This window comes from Mastomys coucha, unplaced genomic scaffold (assembly GCF_008632895.1).
Source record: "Mastomys coucha isolate ucsf_1 unplaced genomic scaffold, UCSF_Mcou_1 pScaffold14, whole genome shotgun sequence".
NCBI classification, from domain to species: Eukaryota; Metazoa; Chordata; class Mammalia; order Rodentia; family Muridae; genus Mastomys; species Mastomys coucha.
The window spans coordinates 3,100,535-3,123,040 of NW_022196896.1; the positions used below are offsets into that span (position 1 = coordinate 3,100,535).

General features: G+C 38.7%; 1 protein-coding gene across 1 annotated transcript; it reads left to right on the forward strand.

Moving 5' to 3' along the window:
• Positions 1–901: 901 nt before the first annotated feature.
• Positions 902–22,422, forward strand: Slc35a1 (solute carrier family 35 member A1). The gene is made up of 8 exons (XM_031366402.1): positions 902–1,108; positions 4,405–4,582; positions 11,308–11,467; positions 11,806–11,958; positions 15,441–15,507; positions 17,861–18,037; positions 18,633–18,767; positions 22,134–22,422. Exons 1-8 carry the CDS (start codon positions 1,093–1,095, stop codon positions 22,256–22,258), a joined length of 1,011 nt encoding a protein of 336 aa, XP_031222262.1. The 5' UTR covers positions 902–1,092; the 3' UTR covers positions 22,259–22,422.
• The last annotated feature ends 84 nt before the right edge of the window (positions 22,423–22,506 follow it).

Genomic DNA, 22,506 nt, shown 5'->3' on the forward strand with positions numbered 1-22,506 from the left:
CACACATGAAGCCAAATAAAGGCCTAATATTATTTCCAAATGAGATAAATGGATGTCAAACTCTACAGCTCTGGGGTTGAGAATATAACTTAGTTCCAGCCTGTTTGCCTAGTATGTGTGAGTCCTCTAACTCCTAAAAAAAAAAAAAAAGGTTTATCTAGGGCGCATGTTATATTAAATATATAAGGAATTAAAGTTTTCCAGTCCTGTAAGAGGTGAGATATATTTGTATGTACATCCATTAGCTGTAGAATGGTTTACAACATGCACCCCAAAAGTCTCCAGAGGATTTTTCAAAAAGGTAATGCTACTAAAGGTTGAAGCTATTAGGTTATTTCAAAATCCTGTATCTCTATTACTGTTAGGGCTGATGCTATTTCTGTAGTTTTTAAAATCAATACCTTTTGGTGTATGCTTGACAGCGCCTCGCTAAATGGTCCAGACTGCCTTGATTGCAGATTTTCCATCTGAGCCTCTCAAATATGAGAATTACGTGCGTGTGCCACCAACCCCACATAAATACAGCTATTTTGAACATGAGCCATTTCAACCCGCAATTATTTTCTAATAACATCCTCTAGTCACAGTAACCATTATAGGGGTTGAAGCGCCCGTTAATACAACCTAATATTTCTGAGGTCTTTTTGTTGCCCGAAGATCATGCTAGACAGGGACAGGATGATGAAGACAGACACAAAACTTCCGAGTAATATATACTACATTTATCCAAGAGTTAACCATGGAAGGCCGTGATAAGAGTTGAAAGTTATAAAAAGTTCGAGTTCTTGGAGCCTCTCTAACGGTTTTCACACAAACGAATAACCCTCCTTGTAGCCTCCGTTCTCTTGGGATGGTCAGCAATCCCCAGGAGGAAAGGCTCCGCCACCTTGACTCCGCCCCCCTCATCCGACCGGAAGCTGCGGCTTTCAGAGCTCCGGTAAGACCGAGCTTCCCAGACTTGTCGCTCTCTCACGCCGCGCAGCTTCCGCCGTCGCCCCCGGTTCCTCTTCGCGCGTCTGGTGCGGCGGGCTCTCTAGGCCGGCGCGTCTCTATGGCCGCAGGGGCGTCAGTTCCGCAGGCTCTCTCGGCACCATGGCTCCGGCGCGAGGTGAGGCCGGGCTGCGGGCGGTCGCTAGGGAACGGCGGCCCGGGGTTAGCGGGCCGGGCCGGCTATGGGGGCGGCGTCCTTCCTGCGGGGAGCGGCTGCAGGCTGCACTCGCACGTCGGTGCTGTGCGCCGCCGGGGCGCCGGCCAGGTCCCTCCCTGGAGCGAGGCTGTGGTTTGGAGCGCCGGGTTTGAGGGGGCGCGCGCTGCTGCTCCTGACGGCGAGCCGACTTGCCGACTCGCCAGTGCTGTGGTGGCTGCCCCCTTTCAAGTTTTACGTAAGCTGGACCCAAGGCTGAGGTTTTATTCCGTAGCACTGTGGCGAAGGCAGGCCAAAAGGCGGTGTCAGTTTTGTATTTATTTATTTTTAAAGCAGGGATCAACACTACATGGTCTCGTTCTATGGGCTATGTTGGCTTAAAACTCGGGGAGATCTTCCTGCCTCAGTTTTCCAAGCGCTGGGATCAGTGGTCTGTGCCCTCATGCCCAGCGACTGCATCGCTTTTTTTTCTTCACCATTTCCCCCAATGAGCACTGGCTTTAAGTCTAAATAAATGTTGGACAAGCATTTAAAGAATATCCTTTTGCGTGGATGTGGAATTATTTATCTTTGGGGGGGTTGTTGACATTTAACATGAGGTGCCATATAAGTTTTGTGTGGCGTGGATTATCCCATTTCAGATAAGTCCTGTAGCATCCAGGAAGGGAGTAGTAGGAGAAAGGGCGATTGACAAAAGAACACTTAAAAGATGCAGCTGGTAAATCGGCACCCGAAAGGGTTGTTACAGTTTACAGATTTAGACTTGCCAGTACATACTTTGTAACATTTGGGAGTTTTGCACTTTTTATCCTAATGGAATAGTTTCTATATCTCCTTAGAGTCATCTTAAAGATTACTTACCTGGTACTTCCTGAAATGTCCAAACTTTCAGCTATGACCAGGAAAACATAGCCAAAAAAAAAAAAAAGAGTGATTAGAGTGATTTAAGTTTTCATTCCTTAGTTATGAAAATATTGATAATTTCAGGTCATGGATGGATAGTCTTTCTGTAGAGAGCTGTTAGTCTCTGCCATAGCTGCTGAACCCTCCAATTGAAGGCAGGATCATTTAGGCAGATGAGCATAGCTATGTCCTAATTACACGCTTATTCATGGACAACAAAATTTTAACTTATTATTATTTCCATGTGTCTTGAGATGGAACTTATTTCCAACCATTCACTTGAAAGTGTAAAGCCATTCTGAACCATCATATAAAAATATGGATGGTGTAGTTTGCTTTCTCTTATACTGACTGATTAAATGTTATTGCTCCATATTTTTGGAGTCATAAACTCTTTCATAAGAAAGGTTTAGAACAATGGAAGTATTATAGTACTTCTCTCACTGCCCTTTACATAAGCATTACTGATCTGGCTTATTGGACCTTTGAGGAAGGAAAGATAGTTATATGACATATTTCCTCTTCTTTGTTTAATTTTAAGAATCTGCCTACAACTTACAAATTATGCTTTAATTCACCAGGGAGGAAATATTTATATGAAGACACTGCTTCCTTAGGTTCTTGCATAATCATATTTTAAAGAATCTGTTTGAAACACCTATTTATTTACCTATGATTAGCTTCCAGAGGAGTGGACAAAAGCACGTTTAGCACATAAGACATCAGTTAATAACTAGCGTCCTGGAGGAATCGTTGGTATCCTTAGGATTATGTATAAGCCATGAACTAAGAACAGTGTTCACAGGGGAACGCCTGTTAATTTGATGACAAAACACTAATTCTGAACACCAAGTAGATAAAATGTAACTCCATTCTCATTAGATCTCAATGACAAGGATTAGATTCATTTATAATTAATAAAAAACATTGTGGGAATTGGTTTTCTCATATAAATCTATCATGATACTCTAAATTTTGTCATGAAAAGGAAGCAGAAATAATTCGAGCCTTGGGTGTTGGCAGTCTCAGAGCAGGAAGCAAGAAGGGGGAAACCGGACTCCCCAGTGATTATAAATTTACCCAAGGTGTTGGACTGTCTTTGGCGCCTGAGTGATGACTGCTATATCCTGCATTTCAAGTTTTATAGAGGTTTTTCTAAGTACTCTGTGTTTACCAATTCTCTTTCAGACAATGCAGTAAAACAAGTTAGATGTAATTTGTTCTTTATTTTAATTTAATTCTATGTTAAATGTCTTCCGTATATGTGTGTGTGTGTGTGTGTGTGTGTGTGTGTTTGAGACAGGGTCTTAGGATATAGCCCAAGCCTGTTATAAAATAAAGTTGTGTGTTCATGGATTAGATTGTTGTAGAGCAGTACTTTTCTAGGGACATTTTTTTTTTTTTTACCGTCCAGGAGTTGGAGGCCCATGAGTGCTGGGATTGCATTCATCTGCCTCTGCAGTTATCTTCAATTGCATTTTTGTCACTCAGGTATCCTTTCGTTTTTGTTCTGTCATCTTCAAGAGCATATTTAGAGGCTAGCTGAGGAGCACAGCCATCTGTGCCTTATACACAGGTAATGAGGAAAGTGTGTCCTTTCTGACTGAGGGTAGAGCTAGTGTGTTAGGAGCAATGTGGGTGAGGTGGTGAGGAAAGAAGGCAGGAACAGCCTAGCCAAACAGATACCAAGTCAACCAAGTCAGTCACTGGAATGACAGATGTAGCCAGGCCGGCCTCAAGTCCTTTTTCTAATGTCTTGAGATTCAGAATGTATTACAGTTGCTTTGATACTTTGTTTTCACAGGTCATATATATATATATATATATATATATATATATACACACACACACACACACACATATACACACACATATATATAACTATATATATATATACACATATATAGTATATATACACATGTATAGTTATATATATACATATATATGTGTGTATGTATGTGATATATATATATATATATATAATATATATATATATATATACATACACTATATACAGCACAGTTCTCTTGCCTGGGCTTCCCGAGTGCTGAAACAACAGCACATATATATATATAATAGTTAGTTGGGGGCACTAAACAGTATCTTTGCCTAATTTGTATGGAGTTTTAAAGTCAGCAGTATTTTATGTTCATATAATTGGAAAGTATTATTTGGAAATTGAGTTTTATATGTCATATTTTTAAAAAATGGTGCTAGAAGTTGGAAAGCCTTAAGGACTAACTAGTTGATTAGCATTATACACACACATATGTATCTATCTATCTATCTATCTATCTATATACATATATATGTATATGCATCCACTAAATAATATTTTTGTTGCACATATTTTCCAGAAAATGTCAGTTTACTCTTCAAGCTATACTGTTTGACAGTGATGACTCTGGTGGCTGCAGCTTATACAGTAGCTCTAAGATACACAAGGACAACAGCTGAAGAACTCTACTTCTCAACCACAGCCGTGTGCATCACAGAAGTTATAAAGTTACTGATAAGTGTTGGACTGTTAGCTAAGTAAGTAACGCTACTTCTAGAAAGTTAACTTCCGTTTCCTTCCGGCTAGACCACTGAAAACTCAAGTCACGTTTTTACGTATTAGATTGTTCTGGATCAGTACTTTTCTACTCGGGACAGTTTTTGCCTCCCAGGAGGTACAGTTTTGGTTGTCATAACAGGCATGTACTGGCATCTGGTGGATAGAGGCCAGGAATTCTAGCTGTCATACAGTGCCTACAACTGTGAGGGTTTATTTTAAAGCATTGGGGCAGGTGAGAGTTCATGTAAGTGTCAAGTATACAGGTGAGAGTTCATGCAAGGGTCATGTATACAGGTGAGAGTTCATGTAAGTGTCATGCATACCTGTGAGAGTTCATGTAAGTGTCATGTATACAGGTGAGAGTGGAAACAGTAAGTAATGGCTTTTAGGCAGAAACAGGTAAATTACATGTAAACGTTTCTAAAGTGGTATCATGAATCTTTGTTCTGCAGTTTCCAGGTGGTGATGTACAGGGATGAAATCAATGTGACCCCTGTCTTCTAGTGGGAGAGACAGTAAAACAAAGCAAAATAATATAATAAGACAAGTGATTTCCAAAGTTCATGTGAAGAAAGATATACTAGCAGTGTTCGGGGGTGGGGGGAGAAAAGAATAGAAAAAAGAACTTGAGGTGGATAGTTAGAAGGGTTTAAAATATTTGAATTTCAAATTTATGGGCAAAGGTACTCATGTACAAGTGTAGTAAAATACTATGCCATCCATGGAATAAAGTATTTTTCTGGAAATTTATCTTTTACTATGTCATTCTTCATCAGGGTGATCCCAGCTGGGTATCTTACTATACCTTTACAAGGCAACATTTCATTGACAAAAGTCAGTGTTTAAAATTCCAGAACAATCTCCACATAGCAGTCTATATAATCTTACAACTGAGCTTCCTTTTGGAAAAACATAGGGTTTACCAACTTACAGGGACAAGAAATTTGTAACTCTGGAATTGCAATATAGACTATTTTATATCTATTACCACTTTTGTCTTACCCAGACTGGCTTTGAGCTTTCTACAGCTCACAGTTCTCTTGCCTGGGCTTCCTGAGTGCTGAAACAACAGGCATCTGCTGCCATATATCAGAACTCAAATTACAGTTTTGTAAGTGTTACACATTTTAGAAACCAGTATTTAAAGATTAGCAAGCATTTGTTGTAACTTAGCAAGTTTGTCTTGTTTTCTGCAACTTATGCACATATACCCCCAAAATAAAACTCATTTTATGTTAGGTAACTATTTTAAAACCAAAAAATATTTAGATTTAGTAGTATAAATTCTGAAAAAAATATTAAAAATATCCAGATACTCTCAATGCTGCCATTTCTTTGTATACATATGAAAACTAGTAATTTTTAAAAAAGTGGTTGGTGAGATGATCCAGTGTGTAAAGATGCTTGCTGCTAAGCCTGACAATCTGAGTTTGATCTCTGGGACTCATAGGAGAGGAAGAGAACTGATGCTCCCCTTGATGTGCCCCCCCACACACACACACCAAATCAATCAATCAATCAATCAATCAATAAATGTAAAATAATTTTTTAAAAAATTGGTCAAAGGTAAAGAGGATGTTTACTCTTAAAAGGCAGTACTTAAAAGGCAGGGTTTGGGCTAGGCATGGTGGTGCAGTTTTTTATTTCCAGCACTTGGGAGACAGAAGCAAGTGGGTCTCTGTGGGTTCCAGGCTAGCCTGGTCTATATCTAGAGTTCCAGGCTAGCTAGGGCTACATAATGAGACTTTTCCTCAAAACAAACAAACAATAATAACAACAAAAAGAGAAAAGAAGCACAAAGTCCAAAACCAAAATAACAAAGCAACAACAACAACAAAAAAGCACAACCAGCAAACCAAACCATGGGATGCAGGAGAATGGGCCTGGGGATATACCAGTGGTTAAATGTACTTACTGCTTTTCCTGAGGACCCATGTTCAGTTCCCAGTGCCCATGCTGGGCAGCTCACAATCTTCTGTTACTCCAGCTGCTGATCTGTACTTTATGCCCTCTTCTAGCATCTGTGGGCACCAAGCACACAGGAGATACACAGACCTCACACTGATACACACCCAGGTTGGACAGCATGCTTCACTATGATGGATAAAAATCAGAAAACATTTTCTCCGTGGAAGCTTTCTGAGATGATTTCTCAAACAAACAAACAAACAAACCAAAGCTGATTCACATTTTGAATTTATACTTGTTTGAAAATTTGTGGCCATAATGTTAAAATAATTTTTCAGATATAAAAAAGAAAATATTTTTCTTGATGTTCAAACTAGGGACAGTATTTTATCTTTGGAGATAGTTATTGAAATGTTTGGAAGTACTATTTCAATGAGAAAAGAATGAAGAGATAGCTTATTCCTTTTTGTCTGCCCTTTATGACGAAGTACTGCAAAATGGATCAGTACATAATCTTATTTTATGTGTGTTTCAGCTTAAAAACTAAGGCTATAATTTAGATCCTCAGTGTTCACTAAAGGCTTATGCTTTGGTCTATTAAAGGCCTCATCCCCAGCTTGGTCCTAGTAACTGTGGGACCCTGGTCTTTTCTCTATTTTACTTCTTGGCCACAAGGAGAACAGTTGTGGGGTACTGTGTTCCTAATGTAATGAGCTGTCTAGCCCAGAGCAGTGGGGCAAACCGAAACCTTCAAACTTTGATCCAAAATAAACCCTCACTTTCTAGAGGTGACTTTGTTATGGTAAGGAGAAGCTAATGCATTTCTTAAATGTTACTGGTTAATCGACACTAAACTCATAGCTTATTGTGATCCTTGTGTAAATGAAGCTTATTTACTATATGTATTTTCTTCATATTGCATATAGCCTTCAGAATCTTCGAACAGTAGGTTCTTTTTACTTTAGCACTGTATTTGGGGGCCATTTTGAACAGGAGCATCACCAACAATCAGCATTAGAATGTGAAAAATGTAGTACAAAGCAGACAGATTGACTAAATAGATTATAGCCTGCAAGTATTTTACTTCATACTCTTCTTGTCCTGACCTGAATTTACTTTTTTTTTTTTTAAAGGATCCCTTGTTCCTTTGTAAACCTCCCCTTCTTCCTCTATTTAGATACAGGAATGTGGATATTATTACAATGTTGCTGCTACACTAGTCTTTCTAGGCCAATGGTTCTCGGCCTGTGGATTGAGACCCCTTTGGCGGTCAAAGACCCTTTCATAGGAATCGAATATCAGATATCTTACATATCAGATATTTAATTATGATTCATAACAGTAGCAAAATTACAGTTATGAAGAAGCAATGAAAAAATTTTATGGTTCAGGATCACCACAGTGTGTGGAACTGTATTAAAAGGTCCCCATATTAGGAAGGTTGAGAATCAGTCACTGAGCTAGGCAGACAGAACTAGGAAGTGTATGCCCATTTCTCTGCATGGTACCTACAGTGATGTCAGAAGTTATGTTCAGCACCACCAGCTTTCACATCTCCCCATTACTCATATTTGTTCCTTCTGCAATGTTGATGAGCTTAGCTTCTGTTATCTTCCAGATATTTACTAATTTGGTTAGTCTTGAAATAGGTGATAGATTAAAATTTTCTAGACTGAAACATTAGGTGGAGTTTGAAGAATCTTGTGGAAGAGGGAGAGGAAGGATTGAAGAAGCCAGAGAGGTCATGGACACCACAAGAAAACATGCAGAATCAACTAACCTGGGCTCATAGGAGCTCACAGAGACTGAGCTACCAACCAGAGAACATGCATGGGATGGACCTAGGCCCTCTGCTCACATGTTGCAGATGTGCAGCTGGGTCTTTATGTGGGACTCCTAAAGCAACAGCAGGGGCTCTTTGACTCTGTTGCCAGCCTTAGAACCCTTTCCCCTAACTGGGCTGCCTTTTCTAGCCTCAGTAGAAGATGACCCTAGTTCTACTGCAACTGGATAGGCCAAGGAAGGTTGATATCCATGGGAGGCTTCTCCTTCTCTGAGGAGAAAGGGCGAGGGATTGGGAGGAGCTGGGGTGAGAGGGAGGGATGGAGGAGAAGAGGGAAGGGAAGCTGTGATTGGGATGTAAAGTAATTAAATATACTAACTAATGAAGAAAATATTCTGGGCTGTCCTGATGCTTCCACTGCTGGCAATGGTGCTTGCTTCCAAGTCTGATGACCCAAATTTGATCCTTGGGCCCCTGTGGTGGATGGATGATCTAATTCACACATGAGCACTGTGGCATGCAGAAACATGCATGTACACATACTGAAGGAGATAAATGTGATAAAACTTAAAAAAGTTTCTAATTCCAAACTCACTAGTGTCCAGTCATCTGTATGTAGTTCTTTTGCTTTAAGTGTTACATTATGTAATGAAATGTAATTTTCTTATATATTTGAAGTAATGATCTCTGTTTTACTTAATTTTGGATTCCTCCATTCTTACCGATTTTAATCATAGTTTTCCACTTTGCTTGGAATATAAAATTGTACTTATTTCAATCAGAAATTAGAACTTCAAGAAGAAAAAGAGAGATGTGAGGAAGAGTGTATGGATGGGTTCTTTGACAAAGCTTATGTGGTCTAATTAGTGAATTTTAGTTATATGCACGAAACTGCTAGAACTGGGTATGGAATACACTAACTATTGTGTTCCACTTAAGTTTTTATACTTGTTTTATTATAGTTTTTCACACAAATTCTTCCCACCAGAATACAGAAATGTTTCTCCAATGCATGATATGTGCCAGTCATTACTCATAGACATTTGGTTTCTTTCCAGTTTCCTCCTACTACATAACAGAAGACATGGTGTACATGCCCATGCTTACTAGGGTCACCTGATATGGCTGTGAGGAATGAAGCCAGGCTGGTGGGAGGGGCCACTGCAATACTTAAGCTGTGGCAATTTAATGAGAGCAATCAGACCTTCTTTTGGTTTTTCAAGAGAGGGTTTCTCTGTGTAGCCCTGGACAATCAGACTTTCATCAGACTTTTATACCTTTATCAGAAACAGAATATAGTGGCAATAGCCAGGAGCAATACAGCTGTAGTTGCCAGGATATAATGATGTCTGCAAACTTTATAGGGTACACAAAATTAATGTCTGAGACAATTGTCTTCTCAGGCTTCAATTTAGGTTACAGGTTCTCCTGGCAGAGAAGTCACTGTGGCAGTAGCTAGAGGCAGCTGGTCACACTGTGTCTAGACGCAGAAGAGGACAGTGAACACAGGCTGGCTGGTGCTCAGCTTATTTCTTTATTCTTAGCATATATGAGAACCCCCTTCTGAAGGAATGGTGATACCTACAGTAGGTAGGTCTTCCAACCTTAATTAACAGAAGATTAAAAAACCATCAAGATTTTTTCACAGATAAGCCCACAGGTCAGTTTAGCCCAGAAAAATCTCCCATTGAGACTCCCTTCCCAGGTGATACTAGATTGCATCAAACTGACAGTTAAACTAACCCTCATGCTTGAATTGATCCCTCAGTAGGTTTTTTTTTTTAATTATTATTTTTAATTTTACAGAGGAGAAAATAATTGAAATATTGTTCTTTGTACTCTGGTTAAGATGCTATATGCTATATACTTGATGTACTGTATACTTGATATAATGGACCAAAATTTTGTTGCCATCCCCAGAACTTATGCACTTGGTCCTGCAGCATTTAAATATAAAAATATTTTCAGGTGTTGATTCTAATATTAACAAACACCAGAGGCTTGCTGTGATCATTGTAAACATGAGTATGGTCCTTTCGGGGCACTCTCAATTGCATTCAGGATCATTTTGATAAAGCATGTTTTGAGGAATATTGATGCTTATTATAAAATACATTTTTATTTTTATATTTAGGAAGCAAATGGGTGATTTTTGGTAGAAGTATAAGCCAGATTAACCAGTCCTCTTTGGGGGTGGATAGGGGTGGGATGGGGCGGATGGGTTTTAAGAACATGTATAACCTTTTTTTTTGTACATTACAGATAAAGTTTATTGAGGATAATCAGTTATTTAGATTTATCATAGAATTATACAGACTTGACATTTTGAGAGTGTATATATAAAGATTTATTAGCCATTTATCAGCACTGAGTAAATATATAAATAAGAATCACTTGCTTTCAAATCCAAGTTGTAGAACCACTATAGCCTTCTCTTATTTGCATTTAAATGTATAATTTGAAGGAAGATTTAAAGAAATGGTATGCACCCTGATCAGTTACAATGATATTGAGGTACATTGGACACAACAGAGTTGAAGTGGCAGAGGCTAGTCTTTATTGGTAAGAGTCTGTCAGCAGTTCTGGCTCCTGATAGTCTTTACTTAATGGACTTAACAATTCTTGGAACTCTCACCAGAAAATTTTGGTGATGATTCTACTTAACTGTTATACTTTTTTTCTAAGTAGAAATTTGTTTTTTAAAATGGGAATAAATTATAGGTCTATTTCTATAAATAAATCTAAAACTAGTCAGGCATAATTCTTAAGCGTGCACTCTAAATTATATCAGAAAGTTCACTGTGTGTGAAGTATTCTCATTCTCAGAGTACTACAGACATGGCGGTGCATGCCTGTGACCCTGCCTCAAAAACAAAACGTTGAGTGTGGAGCTCAATGGATTACCTGCTTAGCATGCCTAAGACTGGCTTCTACTAGTACCCAGCACCAGGTCAGGAAAGCTGCTTAGTTTTCTGCCTCACCATTCCTTCATCTCCCCTTTTGTTTTTGAAGAGAAACTGGCAGTTTGGGTAGATTTAAAGCCTCTTTAAGTGAAAACGTCTTGGGGAGCCCCAAGGAACTGTTGAAGTTAAGTGTGCCATCACTGGTGTATGCTGTGCAGAACAACATGGCTTTCCTAGCTCTCAGTAACCTGGATGCAGCAGTGTACCAGGTAAGCTGAGTTAATGATATAAAATTGCTTTGTGGGACATGGTAGTGCATGCCTTTAGTCCCAGTACTCTATATTTCTGTGAGTTCAATGTCAGCCATGGCTACATAGTGAGATCTTGCCTCAAAAAAAAAAAAAAAAAAAAAAAAAAAAAAAAAAAAAAGACAAAAAACTAAAATTCAGGGATTTAAGGTCACTGAATTTTTTTTAAATGGAGAAGGATTTTTAATTAACCTTTTACTACATTCATAAGTGTTTTCTTAATTCTGTTAATGATATGAGATATATTTCTGTAAAGGACTAACATTAGATGAATTTATTATCTGTTGCTTTGTTTGTAGGTGACCTATCAACTGAAGATTCCCTGCACTGCTTTATGTACTGTTTTAATGTTAAATCGAACACTCAGCAAATTACAGTGGATTTCAGTTTTCATGCTATGTGGTGGGGTCACACTCGTACAGTGGAAACCAGCCCAAGCTACAAAAGTTGTGGTAAGAGACAAAACCCTATACCACAGGTAAAATAGGACACTTCTCTCATAGCACCTGTTCTGTTCCATCCAGTCACTCAGATGAGCGTAACGTGTAATATTACTTTTGATTTAAAATGTGCTTTGCTTTATAGTTGGGCTCTCCCCCTTAGAATTACGTAGTTACTGAGGATCCTAATATGGTGGTTTAAATGAGATGCCTCCCATAGACCATGCACTTGATCAGCTGTTGGGGAAGGCTTAGGAGATGTGGCCTTGCTGGAGGAAGTGTGCTATTAGGAGCAGGCTGTAAGGTTTTAAAAGCCAGGCACCATCCCCAGTTCAGTTTAGTGCTTCTGTTCAAGATGTGAGCTCTCAGCTGTCCTGCTGCCATGCCTCCTTGCTGTCTTCCCCACTGTGATGGTTATAGACTCTTATCCTTTTGAAACGGCTGGAGCCCAAAGGAAACCCACGCTTCTATTAGTTGCCTTGATCATGCAATAAGAAAGTAGCTAGTATGATTGGCTTTCTGTTTCTAAGAGGAAAGTGTTAAAATATATTAATGACAGAAGATACCCTTCAGTATATGCCTCCTGTTTTGTTTTTGTTTTTTATGATAACAAAACTGTATTAGTAGCTTTTCTATTGCTGTGATAAAACACCACGACCAAAGCAACTTATGGAATGGAAGCATTTCTTTTTTTGTTTGTTTGTTTTTTGTTTTTCGAGACAGGTTTCTCTGTGTATCCCTGGCTGTCCTGGAACTCACTCTGTTGACCAGGCTGGCCTCGAACTCAGAAATCCACCTGCCTCTGCCTCCCAAGTGCTGGGATTAAAGGCGTTCGCCACCACCACCTGGCGCAAGCATTTCTTCAGACTCAAGGGTCCAGAGGCTTCCTGATGGTGGGATGTAGGCAACAGTTGTAGGCAGTGTGCCTGGAGAAGCTCCAACATGACGCTCATAACTTGAACTCACATACTTCCTATGGCAAAGCCACATTTCCCAAGTCTGCCACCAACAGAGGACTACACATTCAAACATGAGCTTATGAAAGATTTTCATTTAAACCACCACAGAAATTAATCCAATCAGCTGAGGTAACTTGTCCAAAGACAGTTAATAGGAAACCTGTGACTAAAACGGCAGGCTTCTCATGATGTCATGGGAATTTCTAGATGATTTAAGCCATCTTTTGGTAATGCTGGGTAAGGCTTTCTCCATCCAGTGTTCACTCTCCTTCAGCCTACAGTCCCTGGCAGTATGCCCGCTGTCAGCGATGGGGATGTAAGCAGAGGAGTGTTCTGACTCGGATAGGAAAACGGTATGAAGGTAGCCCTTTCTGTAAAGGTTTCAGCGCTGACTTGGAGGGTGCTTATCTGAATCTTTTTTGAGTGCTATAATCACTGTTCTTCATGTCATAATGATGAAAATAGTAATTTCTTAGGATGAACTTGTGAATGTTCGAGGGTACGGTCACATCCCTACTCTTCAGGTGTCCTCTCTCCCCAGTTAAACTCATTTAGTTTTGGTTTCTAGGGAGAGACTTCCCAAGCCCTGGCTTAGCCTTGCCCAGTATTTTGCTTCCAGATGTATTATCCTGTCGTTGTTCCATAGTATGCCCTAAAACTTAATTCTGTTTCCAGATCCTGCCTGGATCCTATTGGACACAGCTGGTACACTCCTTTGTTTCTAATACTAGAGATCTGTGAACTCACCATTTGTGGTTATATTCACTTGATATTATATAACAACTTGTTTGAACTTGTAGTATAGCTAGCTTACACTAAACGAGTATTTGCATGTAAACTCATCTTGTCAGATGAGAAATTTTTGTATACATTCATTCCTTGCCACCTTGTAAATGGGTTACCTTTTTGGGTAAGAATTACATTAAGAATATTTTAAGAAAAAAAAAAAAGAATATTTTAAGAACTTACAAAGTCGGAGCTCAGACTCTTAGGCCTGGCTTTCCAAATTTCAGTTTCTTTTCTGTTTTTGTTGTTATACTGAGATTAAAGGCTGTAATCTGAGCAATAGTCAAGAATCAGGAATCACAGAGCATCATCAAAACCCTTGAGAGTCCCGAGAATGAAATGTTCTCAATTTTCAACAATGATCTGAATTAAGTAACTGATTTGTCTGCTGTTAGCTTTGCCAAATACTCTGCTATTCATTATGGAAGAAGACTCCTCTTGGATCTTTCCCTCTGTCTCTTCCTCTAACATTCTTATGTATTTGTAAAGCTGGCTCACCATTCACTCTGTGTTAAAAGTGGAATTTTTTTTGTTTGTTTGTTTTTTGTTTTGGTTTTGTTTGTTTTTTTATGGGGTTGCAGGAAGTAAAAGGGCTTTGGAACTCAGTTTTGTTTTGTTATTTTTTTTCAGACTACATTTCTTTGAATGTGAGAGAGTAAAATAAACTGGTCTAGGAGTTTAAAAAAACAACTTTGAAATGGTTATTGTTAGGCCCTTGATTTTTTTTTTTTTTCTTTTCCGTTTCTTGTCCATTGCTAGCTTTCTTTTGACTATTAGGTTTTCTGGTGTGGAGAGTCTGTGGGCTATACCATCTTTAGACCTCTCTTTTAGTTTAGCTTTATGTTTTTCTTGCTTACTAACATTTGGTTTTAAGTTTTTATGGGTCAAGTACTTGAGCGTCTCTTAACGAGATGGTTCTAGTTTAAGCTAGGTAATGTTGTAGTCAGCTGAAGGCTTGACTAAGCTGGAGGATCTGTTTCTGTGGTGTCTGATGGTTAGGCTCAGTTGTCAATTAACTAGTGTGGGATTTTTAAAATCAGATTATTTGAATTGAGACGACCCATCCTAAATATGGATGGCTATCTTCTGTTTGCAACCCAGGGAAAAGGGAAAAAGGAAACTTGGATTTTGCCTGCTTGCCGTCTACTGGATTCTTGGCTTCTCCGGGGGTTCAGGGGAGAAGCAGAGATTAAAATTAACAATTAGGTCAACTATGTAAAACTCTGTGTTCAAGAAATGCTTTCAACTTAATGTGTTCAAGAAATGCTTTCAACTTAAATGCTTTGGTTAATTTGAAAATTGGTTTTTTCATTGTTTGCTCTTGCATCATTCTTATATAATAGTTATATCTGATATGGAATGTGCTTTTAGTAGAAGTGTAATGTGGGCTTTTTGTTGTTGTTGTTAAGACAAGGTCTTTTTTTTTTTTTTTTTTAATTTTTCGAGATAAGGTTTCTCTGTGTAGCCCTGGCTGTCCTGGAACTCACTCTATAGACTAGGCCGACTTTGAACTCAGAAATCTGCCTGCCTCTGCCTCCCAAGTGTTGGGATTAAAGGCGTGCGCCCACCACCGCCTAAGACAAGGTCTTAATATACCTATCCCCTGGCTGGGCTCTTTCTTGAGTGCTGGGATTAAAGGTGTGTATCACTAGGCCTGGCAACATGTATATTTGTAGTCATCTGTTTGGATTATGGAATAAATTCAGTTTGCAGTTACAAAAAGTAACTTTTAAAAACTTATAATTGCAGGTAGCGCAGAATCCATTATTAGGCTTTGGCGCTATAGCTATTGCTGTATTGTGCTCTGGATTTGCAGGTAAGTTGTAAAAAGCACTGTTTTATCGTGTAACTTTCTTTAAAAAGATTGATCTATAAAAACTGGATCTCATTTCCTTGGTTTATCCTAACAATTTTTATATTATTGTTTGTTTGTTTGTTTGTTTGTTTGTTTGTTTGTTTGTTTTTCAAGACAAGGTTTCTCTGTGTAGCCCTGGCTGTCCTGGAACTCACTCTGTAGGCCAGGCTGGCTCCAACTCACAGAGATCCCCCTGTCTCTGCCTCCCCAGTGCTGAGATTAAAGGTGTGCGTCACTACCACCCAGTTGCTTATCCTAACAGTTTTATTCCCATTAAGGTTTTAACTTCTTTCTTATTTTGTTTGGTGTCAGCTATCTCCCCCCCCCCATCCCCAATAAATATGTGATTTGATTTAACTTAGTTCAGACTTCAGAATTGCAGTTATTTAAGAATATACTTCTGTCATTCTTGACCATCTTAGTTTAGTCAAGAACTAAGAGTTAATGGACTCTGACTTTGAAGGAAATTGACCTTCAGGAAGGTTACCACAAGTACTTCCCAGTTCCCAAAGTTCACTATTTTCAAGCTCGTCTCTGCTGCCACAGGTCACTGCTACACCAGCTCAAGAGTGTCTTTTACCTATAACCTCAAGTTCTTCCTTTGCTTCAACAGACTAGGAGCTATGGCATAGAGAGAGGAGGTGGGTGAAGTGTACCTTAGCCAGCATAATATCAAAGAAGAACAGCCACAAATATCAAGAAAACAGGAAAGTGTGGAGTCATTTAGGGACAATCACTCCTCTAATGAATTAAGAAAAGATAAATATACGAATCTTAATGTAAGAATGAAATGTGTTGCAGAAATAGCTCCAAAAGGTATGAAACTCAAGAGTTCTTTTTAGTAAAGAATATATTAGTGATATTTGTATATCTCTCTTTTTTTTTTTTTTGGCTTTTCAAGACAGGGTTTCTCTGTGTAGCCCTGGCTGTCCTGGAACTCTCTGTAGACCAGGAACTCTCTGTGGCCTTGAACTCAGAAATCTGCCTGCTTCTGCCTCTCAAGTGCTGGGACTGCATGCACCACTACTGTCCAGCTTTGTATATCTCTTTATTTCTTCCTATTTCAGGAGTGACTTTTTCTTTTCCACTAGGAAAGCAGGAAGGCTATAGAAATAAAATGCTTTTTGAAATAAGATGTTTTATAAGAGAAAATGCTTTAGAAATATACTTAATTAACTATAGTACAAAGATAAACTTTTATTCTTAAAAATCAACAGATTAGAAACAAAAAATTTTAATTACTGAAAAAATATTCTTTTGATTTTCAGAAATATTTTTGAGCAACTGAGAAAACAGAAGGTAGCTTTGTAGTTGTCCTGTACTTAAGTAACAGGTCACAGATTAGTTACATGCTCTTTCCAGACTTAAAGTCTAAGTTGGAATTATAATATCTATTTTATGTTTATTTCTACTGTTTGGCTTTTTCGAATATAGTCTCATTAATATCGATCTATTTTTGTTGGGTATGGTAGCAGGGCCTGAGAGGTACAGGCAGGCAGATTCAAGGCCAGTCCGATCTACATAGTGAGTTCTGGGCCAGCTGGGGCCACAAAGTGAGATCATGTCTCAAAATAAAGATTAATATAGAAATCTTACTTTTAATTATACCTTTTAGTTGGTAAATAACAGTTCCCAAGACTATAGATGATAACATGTCTTTAAACAAAATCTTCAACATCCCTGTTTAACATGCCTTCATCCAAATTTAAAACTTCAAGTAGTGATATGTGACTTTTTAGGGACATAAAAGATTTTTCCTCCCTTTTCTCTGAGAAAAAACAATTTGTGTCCTACCCCTATTCCCAGCCCCAGGAAAAAAATACATATACACATATAGATGTTGTCTATAGACATGCTTCAACAGACAACAGCTTTACTCAGAAAGTTGTATTAACTTTATTTTGGTTATATCATTGAAGACATGATCTGAGTGATTATACAGCTACTTTGAACAGTAAATCATATTCATTCCTACTCATATATATTAAAGGGGTATGAGCAGGATCATTCACTCTAATAGTGTCACAACCAACCTTTTGTTGGCATTAAGGAATAGAGTGATTTGGTAAAGGAAAAACTGTTCTTGATTGTTTAACAACCTTTTGTCAAATGTAGCTTATAAAGTTTCCTCTCAATTATTATTCTGTATGCTTTATAAAAGCAAATTGGTAATGTACAATATATCATGTCATAAACTCTATAATAAGTGTGTACTTAACTAATGTTTAGAATATTCCCCAGATGCCCTGGGCAATGTTCTAAACAGAAGACTATTAGTTCATTACTATTTCCATGTCCATTTCTTTTCTTCCAGGAGTTTATTTTGAAAAAGTTTTAAAGAGCTCAGACACTTCCCTTTGGGTGAGAAACATTCAGATGTATCTGTCAGGGATTGCTGTGACGTTAGCTGGTACCTACTTGTCAGATGGAGCTGAGATTAAAGAAAAAGGATTCTTCTATGGCTACACGTATTATGTCTGGTTTGTTATCTGTAAGTATCCAGGAATAAAAGGCCTCAGTGGATTGTTTTGGTTTTTATTTTAATTTTTTTTTTTTTTTTTTTTTTTTTTTTTTTTTTTTTTTTGAGACAGGGTTTCTCTGTGTAGTCCTGGCTGTGCTGGAACTCACTCTGTAGACCAGGCTGGCCTCGAACTCAGAAATCCACCTGCCTCTGCCTCCCAAGTGCTGGGCTTAAAGGCGTGCGCCACCACCGCCCGGCTTATTTTAATTTTTAGGTTAGATATCTGACCTAAGCAGTTTGGAATACTTCCTGATACCTGAATACCAGTTTGGAATATATACCTTTGTTTTTATTGACATGTTTTCTAAAAGAAATTTTACCTTCACAATAAGAAGAATCTAAATAATGCATTAGTAATAAGTGTATGTAATTTAGTGGTGGTCCACACAGTTTTAAGCATCTGAGAAACAGTGTTGTAAACTCAGCTTTAGTACAGCTTCTCAGATGCCTGCTTCTGGAGGGAACTTCCCCTTACCCTAGGTAGATGAAAACTATCTCAACACTATAGAATCCTTTAGTTACTTTAGTGTTAAGACTTTATTTTTATCTTTTTCTGTGTCCCCAGTCCTTGCTAGTGTGGGAGGCCTCTACACGTCTGTTGTGGTGAAGTACACAGACAACATCATGAAAGGCTTTTCTGCGGCCGCAGCCATTGTTCTTTCTACCATTGCTTCAGTCATCCTGTTTGGATTACAGATAAGTATGTCACAGTTTATATTAACTTATAAGTATGGAAGAACCAGCTCACTTCACGGTCTCTTTCAAGTCTTATTAAAAGTAATCCTGATTTTTTTACATTTTTTTCCATAGTTTGCAGCTGTGTGAAGGTGATTAAACAGCACTCTGGTGTCCTAGCACTTAAGTCTGAAGGTGCTGTTCTAGGTGATATTGAGAGGGCCACTCTATTTAACAATTAAGACCATCTTCCCTTAAGTATTAAGATACAGGGTGCCCTGGGTGGGTCAAGTTCTACATGTGGTCCCATGTAACTATGGCTTATGCATCTGTGGATACAATCACGATTAGAAAATAGTAGGTGGAAACTTATGTCTGAATATGATGAGTATATTTGTCATAATTGCTCAGGTACTATAGGTTCAAACCTAAGCATTCCCCTACTTACTCCGTCTCTTGTCCTTCATCCCTTTCTATTATCATGGCTATTTTTTCAAACTTTTTTGGAGAGGAAATATATCAAGAATGCAACTGAAAGTAGGGAGGAGTTTATTATGGTGGTCACAATTGCAATGAGTACTGTGATGGCTTTTTCAAGTAGCATTTCTATCCCCTCAAGTCCTTCCCTTGATTTCAAAGGACCTGAAATGGAGTTTACCATTTTTAATGCAGGAAGGGTCTGTCTATATAACTAATCTTGTCTTTTGTGGTGGCTTACTGTGATTCACTGTCTCAGGGCTCCCACCAGTTTGGAGTCTTCTCAGTCTCTTTGGGTGTCCAGCCAAATTGGAAGAACTGATGCATTCTCTGGGGATAATCGCAGGCAAATGTCTCCTCTGCAGCTTTCTGTCAGATGTTTTCCTGTCCTCTGCAGTGTTTCTTCTGCTTTCTATAACGTTGATGGGCTTTTTCTTCTCCAATCACATTGGGTGCAAATTGTTTTTTTAACAATATCCCAATCATTTATTTTTACCAATGAAGACTTGGGAGCCAGATGCTGGGGTGAAAACCTAGCAGAGAGGCAGAGAAAGCGCCCAGCCAACCTTCCTCAGCTGGTGTCACAAGAGGAAAAGAACCGTTCTCCACCCTGTCTTTAACCCTTCAAACTGAATGTCCCTCCTTTCTACTTCCTGTGTGTCTCAATGTCCATCCTCCTGACTTCTTCCTACTGTGTGGTTTTTTTCTATGTTCACTCCTTGTCAGCTGGTTGCTTCTTTGCCTCTTTACCTGTGGTTGACTAATCTTGTTCACAATAAACAGAAAGCTCTTGGATTAAAGGTGTGTGCTAGGGCTGAGGCTTATCACAACTACACAGGTTTTTTGGGGTCGAGAGTATGATGAAATATCCTGCAACACATTTTCCTTATGTCTTTCTGTTCTGGATTTAGGTGTGCACTAGTTTACAGTGATATGGTAGCACTGTTGCTATGCTAATCCCTCTAGTGTTTTTCCCTAGCTGTCATATATATCTAGCTTTTCAGTTACTTAAGGAGCGATACTGTTTCAAATTGGTTTCAAGCTATGTAGTAATTATTTTCTTTGTCGACCAATTATTATACTATAAACTACTAAGGAAAATCTGTTAAATGTTTACATTATGTAAAAGGAAAACACTGTCCTGTATTACATTTTATTTTGGAATTGCCTCATCTTATAAATAGAAGCATTATTAGTATTGTAGAAAACCGTTTTATAGTATGGTTCAAATCTTGCCTGTTGTAGTTATTAGCAGCAGCCTTGAGGAAATCATATAATAGTGTCTCACTCTTGCTCTGTCACATGTGAGCAATGTCACAGGTCTCCTGGGTTTGTCAGTTTTGCCTAGAGCAGTCTCTAACAAATGTCAAGGAGGATGTGCAAAAACAAGCACTTAGCATTTTAGATGTTCTTTGCACCTGGTTTGGGTAAACTTTTAACTGTAGTTCTAACACATCCTTATATCTGACATAGCCTTGTGTTTTTGCTCCTGAGAAAAACCTGGGAACAATATAAAATGTTTTTGTCTTAGCAGTCTTTCAGGTAACTAATGAGGTATTAAGATGTAAACTGTACCTCACACTTTGAATTCAAAGCTGGCCTGTTTTAATAGGTGGACTAACACAGCAGCTTCATGCTGTTTCTTTACACACCTTTTAGGGGGTGGAGGCTCTCATGTATCACACTGGTCCCAGACTCACTGTGTAGCTAGTTAACTTGAACTCCTGAACTTGGGATTACAGGCATGCAGTACTATGCCTTGCTATCTACATGCCAGTTTTTAAAGCTGGGCCATTGTAATATAATTCATATACATTGTCTGGTTCTAAGTCAAATGGAGAGCTGTGGCATTAGGACTCATTTACACACTGCTTGCATGTTCAGTTCAAAGAAGGGTTTTACTGTTATTTTTGGTTTTGTTCCTTTTTGGTGTGTGGGTACACGTGGGTTAATGCTGGATGCCCTGGTCAGTTACTCCCTTCTCTTCTAAGCAGGCTCACACTGATTTGCCTAGACTAGCTGTCCCTGTGCCCTGCAGATGTGTATCACTGCCCATTTTATGTGAGTGCTGGGAGGCCTCAGGCTTGTGTAGCGGGCACTTTAGCCTTCACATACATTTTGTGTATCCTAATTCTCAGGAGTCACATGGAAAAGAGTCAAGTGTAGCAGGAAACGTAATGATCACCTTATCACGGATCCAGAAATTTTCAATGGTTTGAGTCACTGGTTTTTGAAAGCTGAATTGTGTGACTGTCTTTTATACTATGTTTTCTGGGATCATAACTAAATCACATTATATTGCATTTTATTTTTCTATTTATATATACTTATATTTACCTATTTCTTTTAATTATAAATCATATAGGGGAACTAATATATCTGTTTGTTGTATCGGTCCAAGACAAGCTTAACTCTGTTTTTGAAAAGTATGTTACCATTCCCTTGATATTTATCTTTTTCCTTAAAACAGACAACCTTTCATAAAACAGCCCTCATGCAACCTGGTGGGCAAACCCACAGTGACAAAGATTTTAGGACTGTGGAGATGGCTCATCAGTAAAGTGCTTGTGAATCAGGCACGAGGACTTGAGGATCTCTAGAACTTACATACAGATGCCCAATGTGGTGGTACATGCTTGTAATGCTGGTGCTGGGACATGGAAACTCAGATCCCTGGGGTCTGTTGGCTATCCAGTCTAACCTAACTGGTGGGCTCCAGGCTCCTGAGAGACCCTGCCTAAAAAGAGATGGGTGGCATTCTTAAGGATGATACCCAGGGTTATCTTTTGGATGTGTGTGTGTGTGTGTGTGTGTGTGTGTGTGTGTGTGTGTGTGTGTGTGTATGTGTATGCAAGCACGTAAGCCCTATACAAATTCACCATTTTCATAGGTTTTCTCCTTCTTCTCTTTTCAGCACTTTCATTTGCACTGGGAGCTCTTCTTGTATGTGTTTCCATATATCTCTATGGATTACCCAGACAAGATACTACATCCATTCAACAAGAAGCACCTTCAAAAGAGAGAATCATTGGTGTGTGATTTGAATCTCAAGAGATTCGTATAAGGACTTAAACTGTTGATAATAAATTAGAGCCTTAAGTCAACCCCAGATGGTAGCTTAACCAATGTCAACAAATTAACTGTATGACATAAGAATCAAGAAGAAAACTCTGAATGAAATGCTAAAACAGATTTAATTTGGGTGTATTTGGTGTCAAGTTACATTATTTCAGAATGAAGGACTTTATATGAGAGAGAGAGAGAGAGAGAGAGAGAGAGAGAGAGAG

Excerpts from the sequence above, each read along its gene's own strand:
- Slc35a1 (XM_031366402.1), top strand. Across the intron at positions 4,583-11,307 it reads AGTGTTGGACTGTTAGCTAA|AGAAACTGGCAGTTTGGGTA; the intron begins GTAAGTAACGCT and ends TTGTTTTTGAAG. Across the intron at positions 15,508-17,860 it reads ATTGTGCTCTGGATTTGCAG|GAGTTTATTTTGAAAAAGTT; the intron begins GTAAGTTGTAAA and ends CTTTTCTTCCAG.